Raw genomic sequence first — 10,115 nt, 5'->3', positions numbered from 1 at the left:
TGCTAACCCGCATTGTCTTAACCTGAACAAAACTGGGCAGGATATTACAGAATATTATAATTATAGTACTGTAGAAATTATTGCTTGGGCAGTCGTTCAGTAACGTAACCGCTGCTCTCAATCCTTTGGGGACAAACTCAGACCTATGTCTCAGATAAAATATCAAATACCAAATTCTCAAAAATAACGTTTTGTTTCAAATCAAACATTTGAAACATGCATATTATCTCATGAATGCTTGTATTTGAGGATCAAAATGTACTTAAAATACCCATTTCCCTTGCAGATCGCCAAATCTGTATTTTTGGTCCTTCCAAGTGTTTTAAACACACATCGTACCATGGTTTAGAAACTCTCAAAAGGTTTGGTTCTTGTTTTTCCATACAGATCCACTCCTTGACTTTTGTGCAGTTGTGTCTTCCATCATTTTGAAAAAGTAAATGGGTAAGGGGGGGGGGGGAGCAAAGAGGGGGGAAAAAGACATCAGGAAAAAGTGTAGAGGTACACATGTCTGCACAGTGCGGCAGAAGCCACACCCATTTTCCCCAGTAGAAGTCCAGTGGTAAATAATAACCATTTTGGCCATGTAAGTACATCCTCCTCTTTACTTAGGCCATGCAGCCACTACCACAATAGCAATTAGCAGAAGAACAATTACCACCAGCATCCCTGAAATACAGAAAAATAATATTTAGGTTAGAGAGTAGACCACCATGAAAACCATAGTACATACCTGAGCCAGATGTATTTCAAGGGCCAAACACAAACTTTTCAGATAAAGGAGGTGCAGGAGGTATCCCTAACATTTTCAACTTAATTACTATAGACTGTGAATAGTTTTGCACAGATTTTGAAATGATCACTCTATTATGTAAGGGGAACTTCCCTGAAAAAAAAGTGAAAAAAAAGTAAAAAAAAAAAAAAAAAAGAAAAAGAAAGAAAGAAACTTAATTCGGACTTAAAATCACGCATCTAAAACCACGTGCTCTCTCTGGATCAATTTCAAAACTTAAACATTTACTTAAGGATGTTGTTCAAAGTGTTTAGATGTCAGCCACAAAAAATTTATATGAGTATAACACTGCTGACAATCATATTATCTCAGATTAAATTGTCATGTGCATACAAAGCAAAAGAAAGTAATTCAAAAGTAAATCTATTACACAACCAAACACCACCATTATTCAAAACAGATCACAGATTTTTCTGTGATCATTCTGTTGGTTTAGAATGGTTGCAGTAGTGCGTGTGAGGATTTTAAGACCTGTATGCGGTCCAAAGCTCAAGATCAAAACCAATCTAATGTGAGAATGACAAATTAAATATGTATGCACTCGGGGTTATCAAGCTGAAAAGCATCTGTCTTTCATCTGCTGTGCAGTTGGTCAAATTTCGCCAAATAAGCTTGCTGTCCTTTAGCATCTGCAGCTGTTTCAAATTGTCCACTACAGGGGGAAAAAAAAAAGCGAGGAAGGTGTTGGTCAGTAAAGACCAAAGAATCTTGTGAATTGTAGATGAACATCCTCATAGTCATACGTTTATGTAACAGTTTACTTGCTTTCTTACTCCATCTCTCACAAGAAACGTAACAGTATCAGTGGAAATATTTCAAAATGTTTTTACTTTAGGAAATTGCGAACGGTTGGGCTCATACTTTCGCAAGTTGTCCACTGCGCTCTACCAGCTAGCTGGTATTTTCATTCTCCCTCCCCCCCTTCAGACATTGGCTTACATTTCTTTCATATTTTGGCTTTCTCAATATGCAGTCCCTTTGGTGGCTTAATTGCCAACTGGCCAAAAGAAACCCACAAGCAAAAATGAAGCCATGCGGAACTAATTGCATATGTTAAAACATACTGGATCTCTAGTGACTGCTGTGGACAGGCATGATTTTCATTTCTTTTCATAACAATGGGGCACTAAAGTTCAGTGATGGATTGACATGAATTCAAAAGAGTTGATCGCAGGTCCCCGAAGCCAGGCCATGCCTTCACATCCAAAATTCTAACCACGGCAGTCGTCTTCATCTGTTCTTTTATGTCTTCGAAGAAGGTCACAGACTGTTAGGTAACTAAATAGAGTTCTCTTGACCGGGCCACAATGGACCTATGACAACAATAATATTTACTGGCCAAACAAATGTTTGAGACACCTCCCCCTGTAGGGCTGGTTGTGGAAGCCGAAGTCAAAATGACCACCCAAGAGTTTTACCGGGCTGAACTTTCCTTCTTAGTTTCCTCCACTCTGCAAGTCACAGTCGCTGAAAAACAACGGGAGGTTTAGGTTCAGCATTGGGAACTCCAAGCAACTAACATCACTGCCAGGGCCAAGCACCCTTCAGTGTTACAAGCAACGTTTCTAGGCTTACTGGAGGGAGAAAATCTCATACCACTGTGGTTAGCACATAATTTCCACAATACCACGCCATTTCTTTCATGGAACTGTAGTAGCAGGTTAGTGGAGCATAGATTTTGATTTGGTGATTTGTGTACCGTAGGAATTTCTGACAGGTGGAGCAACAGGTGGCCAAAATAGCATAAATTACTCTAACTGGCCGACTAACTGTAACCTCAAACGAAACTGAACTGACTGAGTTTCAAACCGCATAAAAGATTCTTTGGTGCGAATGTGGCCTTAAAAGTGAGAAAAAAAAAAAAAAAGCAATTTTTCAGGACAGGGAAACGTGTCATTCTTGGCTCATTTCATGCAGTAAAATGACCAGTAATGTCCACCAGCAACCTTAACTTCTTCATAACATAAGTAACTGCCCATTTTCATAAGCACACAATTGGTTAATCTGTGTCCCAATCTTTAGATGCTGACTTTTTTTTTCCCCAAGGCTTGACCATTTGAGCATTCTGTCCAAACCATGGTAGCTTTCCTGGCAAACAAAATAATCCTACACATCAAAAAAAACTCTAATACTTAAAAAAAAAAAAAAAAGGAAAGGAAAACCTTTTTCCCATTGACTGGTACTGTTTTTGTTCCTAAGCTGCAGAAGGTGGAGTCCACGCTCTTGTAAAGATGACAGAAGCATCCGCTCTCTTCGTGTGCTGACCCAAGAGACTGCTAAGCGGATCTGTCTGGGTCGCTCGTGTGACTCAGCTGGACTGAAGATCCTTTCCTGTTGCCATGAGGTTGCCAGACATGCAAGCCCTGGGTATGTCTTCATGCACCAGCTACTGGGATATATGGGTCTTTCCTGCCTTTGGCTTCCATGACCCTTCTCAAGGTTCATCCTGCCTTCCTGATTTCTGATAGCTGAAAAATCTCAAAGGCAAACCAGATGAACTAGCCAGAACACGCACTCCTGCATTTATGGACCCTCGTCGCTTTCTTGTCGGGTTTGAGATCGTGAACGACGCAACCTCCAGGGGTCACGTGAATTTTCCACTTTCAGTCCTTGACAATGGCCTCAAAATCTGGCCTCACCATTCCTCCTTTTCCCTGTCCCTCTGTCTCCACTGCGGAGCTCTGGCGCTGTGTTTTCCATACTATTTAAACACAGTGACAAAAGACTAGTCACAGCGATCTTGGAGAAGCCCCACTTTAAGCTTGAGATGTGCATTCTTCATCTCTTCAGAGCATTCAGAGGGTGTTTTGGACCATATCCTGATTCTTCATTCACATCTCTTTACTAGACTGAAGGGCATTATTCTATTACGCTGCATAGATCTTTGTACTGTAGAGCATGTGTGATTACGTCTAAGGCTACAGCATGATTAGAGCATCTGTGATTTTTTTCTCCTACTCATAAACTTTCAGGCGAACAAAAAAGGTTTTCTCCAAAACTACCTTGAAATCAAACCTGACACATTTTTACAGCTGATTTCCTGGGAATGATTAATCGTGTAGCTGAGATACAACTTGAACACAACCAGTATGTCAAATAGACCTTTCAGAGCTAAAGCCAGGCATTCTCATGGATGGGAAGAGGAACACTGGCTTTGGATTACTACAGTTTTGACACGGCTACAGCTTCAGAATCATAAACATATTTGGGGGGGGGGGGGGGGGGGGGTGGTATCTGAAAGATTTGTGGCATGTTATGTTTTCAATTCTTCCTTTGCCCAAGACAAAGACAAGTGTCAAACAACATGAGAGGACAAAGGTGGAAGAGAGTGAGAGAATGGAAGAAAGAGGGAAGAAAAAAAAAAAAAACAGAGGTGGAGTACGGGTGAGGAGGCACTCTGGAATTTTTCCATTCACCAGCTCCCCACCCTTCCCACCCTCCCCGCACTCCTGACCCCCTCCAAAACCCCCACCCCCACCCCCACCATCATCACCACCACCACCACCAGAATACATGAATATCTTTAAGTGTTAGAACAGGAGAGAAGTGGAGAAGTGAGACACACTGTGCACAACACAATATGCACAGCACAGAGTCTGGGTCTGGGATCTTCAAACAAATCGTGTCAGGGGTACCATGGGGATAACCAAATGGAACTGTGCGTCAAACGAGACAACCAGGACCTAGAGCAACAATCCGGCCATCTCCCAGGCGATGCAGTGCGTGGTTGACCGGGCAAACAAATCTCAGATTGTGGCGTCAACCTGGCTCCCACAGTCACTGACCTGGCGCTAGCTATCTCATCATGCTCTCTCTCTCTCTCTCTCTCTCTCTCTCTCTCTCTCTCTCTGTCGCTCTCTCTCTCTCTCTCTCGCTCTCTCTCTGGTTCTAATTCACGCTGAAAATTTGGTGGATGGCGTAGCAGCGATTGAGAGGGAACGACAGCTCAATCAAATCGTTTACAGAGACCAAATCTAACTGCCAGAGATGAGGACCACTGCCTAATTTAATCATCAAACTAAAACCAGATCAAGCACCTGACCTGGAACAAACTTGCGCAAAATGTGTTAGGCAATAAAAATGGTTAAAAAAATTTTTTTTTTACATGACTAACACAGCTCAGATATTTCAAATGTTATGAGGTTGGATGACTCAGAAGAGGTCATCTCATTACTCAGGTGAAAAGTTCCTCACAGGGCGAAACATATTTTGTTTGATAAGGTGTCTCAGGAAAAGAGACATGAGTCATTATGAAAATGAGAAAATGCTGCAGATGATTTTTTGAGCTGTTCTTAAAAGTTCAAAAAGACTTGCATTACTGGAAATGATGAGACAACGTCCCAAACGTAATGCTGGTGAGGAATCAGCATTGAGGTAATGACGCCTGGCAAACTACTCCTTTTTTGTCAGACCAGGAAATGCCAAACACTAGATGAGGAATCAACAAATTACGACACTTATATCAGTATTACTGAACTACTGTCAATCCACTATCTGTAAGTTCCTATTTTGTATCACAGGTCAAAGTGACGTGATGCACTGAGCATTATCAAATTAACCTTAAATTACAACAGACTGTCCTTTGTCTGACACAGGCCTATTCTTTATCAGCAAATCATCTGACTGCCCGGGTTGGTGCCAGCCCTGTCTTAGATGCCAAATGACTTCCTCCAGATCAGTTTGGTCGTTTCTGGGTGATTAAGCCGTCCTCAACCTGCTTGACCACAATAGGAGGTGAAATGACCCTGCACATTGAGTGATGGATAGCAGCTGGCAACAGCTCTACTGGGCCAGACCTCGAGTCAGAGACCGGACAGACCTCACCTCAAGCCGGTCAAAGCTGGAACACTTAACCGAGAACCGCAATGACAAGATGCTCAGTTTGTCTCTACATGCTTTGTGCACTGGCACGTTTAGTGATTTGGCAGTGAAATGAGAATGACTAAAGAGCAGGTGTTAGTAAGTGCAGTTCATGTGAAGGGCTGCAGTACGGTTTGTTAACTATACCAAAAACAAATGAATGAAGTCACAAGCCTTCGTAGAACAAAACAGAATTCTGGCTCACTAGCATTAAAGACTTCGATTTCACATCGAGGGCTTAGATCTGTCTCAGACTAAATACTGTTGGAATACTAGGCTGATGTCTTGATGTGAGAAAACAGTACTGATATATTGAAGTGATATGCAGTATATATACATATATATATACTCCATCTTATTTTTACTTTTATTTATTAATTTTTTTTAATGGTTTAATGATTATCTAACATGTACTGCAGAAAAACATCATTACATATGGGAAGTGAACTACGGACTACTCCATTTTGGTACACTCACTTTTAATAGTTATGAAAACTCTACATAGCATACACGTGTTAAGAAGTGCTGTTTGAAAGTGCTGACTCACAGCTAATTAATCATTCTCCTTTCCTGATTAGTTAATTGCAAAGTCCAAATTTGCACTTAGAAGTAACATACAATTAACTGTGCAGCAGTGATTGCAAATCATTTGTAGTGTGGCCATGGCCTTGGGTAAAGTTTTTTGGAGAGTGCTACCCAGAGATTTTTGAAGGTGAGAGTGAATTTCAAGTTAGGGTCTGGCTTTGCCATTACAGTCTATGGGGTTATACCCCTTCAGCACTCTTGGAACTGCAGACCATACTGAGAGGAAAGAGCTAGTGGAACAGTCGTAAATCTAGAGGAGGAGACAGACTTATTATAGGGGGGGGGGGGGGGTCCATGAATACGGAGCACATCAAACGGCCCGGGGACCACAGTCCCTTCAACAGACTCACCGCAGGAAGCCGATTTGGTCTCCACAAGTTTAACCCTTCGCGTCTCATTGCGGATCCGTCCGTCCGTCTTATCCACTAGATGTGTGATGTCATCGATGATTTCTGTTAAAAAAAAAAAAAATCAACAACAAAACAAAGCTAAGTTCAAACATCTTTACTCTTCAACGTTCAAATCTTCTAGACTCTCAAAAGCCGTGAGCGTCATAAACTCAACTTTAATAGAAATACGACAGACTGAGGGAGGAAATGACTTGTGAGCTGCTGGCAGCCTCAAAGGCAGACCCTTCAAGACAAAAGAGGGGAGGAATGACTTGTGAGAGCGTTCTCTCCCTCTTTCTCCTTCTCGCTGCTTCCTGAGCAGACTCTGGCTTTAATCAGCACCTCGGCGTGTTTAATGGCTGTCAGCGGTGTAGGGTCCTGCGTCTTGTGGTAGTGGGTGGTAGTGACTGAAAACGCTGGTTCAGCCGCTGGCTCGTAAAGCGGCGTCGCCGACGTGACACTCGCCTCCCACCAAACAGAAACCACCAGTCATTATTCACAGTCACACCATCGCCGCTGAGGGCAATGTACCAGGATTATTAAAAAAAAAAAAAAAATCACACATGGTGGGAAATGCTATACTCTCACTGTAAGAGCGTTTTCATGATCGTGTTGGTCATAAAAAAGACAGATAGGTTAATTTTGAGAGGAATGTGATGCTTAATTTCATTTCATTTGTTTTTGGAGGCAATACAAAAGCATGGGAAGCTAACACGGCTTAAAAAAAAGCAGCAAACCTCTGTCTGGTACTTTACTGGTCTATATTTGGCTTAATTCTGACAAATACATTTTCAGCAAGAAAGTACCAAAACCTATATTGGAGGGACTCCTCTCTTTACCTGTGGTTAGTACAAAGTCAATTTACATACATTGTTTGCATATTATAATGTATAACACATATGTTTTGTGTGCAGTCACTCTACTATGAGGTTGTCCTAACATAGACATAAAATGAATTCTCTGCCTACACTGAGATGACCGGACCCTGAACCAGGAGGAAAAAACACCCCAAAAACAGCATGAAAAACGAAGCCAAAGAGAAAAGAGAGAGAAAAGGTTTAAAAATAGTATGACTCATTACTCAGGGTGTCCAATACAACGTTATTTATTGCTAAACAGAATTTTAATTGGCCATTCAGTTTTGTCTACTCAAGACAGCTAGCTGTGTGGCTTTTCTGCCCTTTATAAAACATGGACCTTGCTGAAAGGCTCTTTGCAGAGTGAAAAGAGAAAATTTCACTCCTGGTGGCATGAACAATGAGGTAGAGCGAGAGCTCAAACAGAAACCATGCCTCAAAAAAAAAAAAAAAAAAAAAAAAACAGCTTACTGACAGAATTTCAATATCTACCACCGTCTGGCTGGATGTTTTTCAGTAGGAACGGGAAACATGGCTTACTTCTGCTGGTCCTCCTTACCCTGCCAAATCAAACAAGCCTCCAATCCACAGGACTACGAAACAACCTGTTCTGATGATGGAGTTTATGGGGGGAAAGAATCTCCGGGGTATTTAAAAGCTTCGTCGTCGACGGCGAAAGATAATTGCAACCTTCTGCTGAGGCAGCATCCCAGACAATTGTCTGCGGATATTCATCCAAACTTCTAGGAACTCCCTCCCTATTAACCTTTTTTCATTTGCTGACCCCAGAGGTCTCCTCAAAGCTATGGTTGGGAGAAATATAAAGGTTGGGTGAGAGAGAGCTGCGTATTTTCGGTTCGCCTACAGCTGAACTTGACGCAATGCGGTGGATAATTAGGGTTCGCTGCGTGATTGAGCGAGCAAAGGCGGACGGGCAAGGGTCGTGATAGAGGCTTCACGCTAGACGTCATCTCTGGGGGACCTGCACATCACCTCAGCATGAGGCAACAATTTGAAAAGAGAGAGAAAGATAAACAGACATTTCGGAGTGGATGGAATGAAGCAACTGCTCCGCTTACAAGGTGGGATTTGGCTGACTTTCCCTACGCTGGCAGCTCCGCTCTCGTGGGAAAACAAGCAGGCTTGCCTTTCTCCCCTGTTCATAGGCTGGTCATTCCAACAACATAATTCTCAATTTCCTAATGCAGAGCTTGCTCATATACATGACAGCTGCCTCCACTGACTGGGCTCTTAGCTATCGAGCACACCACAAAGTTGGGACCGCTCCAGGCAAAGGTTGTTTATTTGAAATGCCATTACGCTGGATAAACCTCCGAAGCCACAGTGCGGAGGCTCAGAGGATGCTTGACAAATAAACACATATATGCACAACTGCAAATGCATACACGCAAACACACACACACACACACACACACACACACACACTAAGATAGCATGCAGTAATGTCGACAATTTGAGTACTGGCTGCAGCTGGGTGGTGAGGGTAACTGGAATACCTACCCACCATACCCACATACTGTGTACTGGAATGAGCCAAAAAGAAAAGAAGAAGAAGAAAAAAAAGAAGAATTACTTTTCAGACACAAACAACAGTATAGTAAACACATATTCAGGGTTATCATCACATACTTGGCATCATCTTACTCTCCCACCCCTTCATCTCACACATTCATTAAAGGATTCGTCACCGCCCCTGGAAAGCGGGGTCTTTTGATTGGCCGTCTGTGACCGGGCCTTCCCCTTGAAAACTGACATGAAGTTGGGCGGCACATGGTCAAGGCAAAGCATTTACAAATAGGGGGCTTTACTGATTCCTATTGGTGTCTCAGGAGAGTTTTACACTAAAAGACCGAAAAGCCCGTGGAAGACGACGACAAGAAAACGTGACAGAAAAGAACAACTAAGATCTGGGTTTGTTATTAGAGTACTATAAACAAATCAATCAAAGCCGAAAGAATGTGTTCCGCATTGAAGAAAGTTCCCTAAGACCTTTTATCCCTCAGATAAAAACAGCAATTTAAAGAAGAATTCAAAACAAAGCAGATGAAGTTGAGAAACAATTTTTTTTTTCTTTTTAGCGCCTGTAAAGCTTTTAATTGTGGAACAAGTGAATGCAAGTAAGAGAACATGGCGACATAAACAAAGGAGGGAATTTTCATGACAACTCAAATAAAAGCGCATTACCCAAACATACAGGAAAAAATGACTGTGGATCTATCCACATCTTAATAACTTAATAAGTCTGGTTGTTCAGACCTCCTATATCAGAGAGGCATTGTCTTCTGCCTTCCAGTACTCATTAATAAAAAAAAAAAAAAAATATATATATATATATATATATATATATAACAATGTGGCATTTTATTTGGCCTCAAATAGCTGTCAGCAGCACTTATCACAAAGGTATAGTAGTCAACTGGAGAGTGCAGTATTTGTCACTCAAACAATCAAACACACACAAAAGAGGTCTCAGGGCATCTGTTTTTTGTTTTTTTATCCATCCAGATTATGGCGCAATGAAAGAGCCATGGTGGTATCGATTCATACGTAACCCACATGACTAAAACCTCAGGTGCCTCTCTGTTTCCACGTGTAGGTATGAGCGATCGC

General features: G+C 41.9%; 1 protein-coding gene across 1 annotated transcript in view; it reads right to left on the bottom strand.

Moving 5' to 3' along the window:
• Positions 1–436: 436 nt before the first annotated feature.
• The window catches only part of stx8 (syntaxin 8), a 36,659-nt gene continuing 26,980 nt past the window's right edge, over positions 437–10,115 (bottom strand). The window contains exons 7-8 of the mRNA XM_030782382.1: positions 6,589–6,690; positions 437–669 (exon numbers count right to left, since the gene is read on the bottom strand). Of these exons, the coding sequence (XP_030638242.1) occupies positions 605–669; positions 6,589–6,690 (167 nt within the window). The 3' untranslated portion in view covers positions 437–604. The remainder of the gene's footprint in view (positions 670–6,588; positions 6,691–10,115) is intronic.

Source organism: Chanos chanos, chromosome 8, assembly GCF_902362185.1.
Source record: "Chanos chanos chromosome 8, fChaCha1.1, whole genome shotgun sequence".
Classification (NCBI taxonomy): Eukaryota; Metazoa; Chordata; class Actinopteri; order Gonorynchiformes; family Chanidae; genus Chanos; species Chanos chanos.
This window is presented reverse-complemented; position numbering and strand designations above follow the sequence as displayed.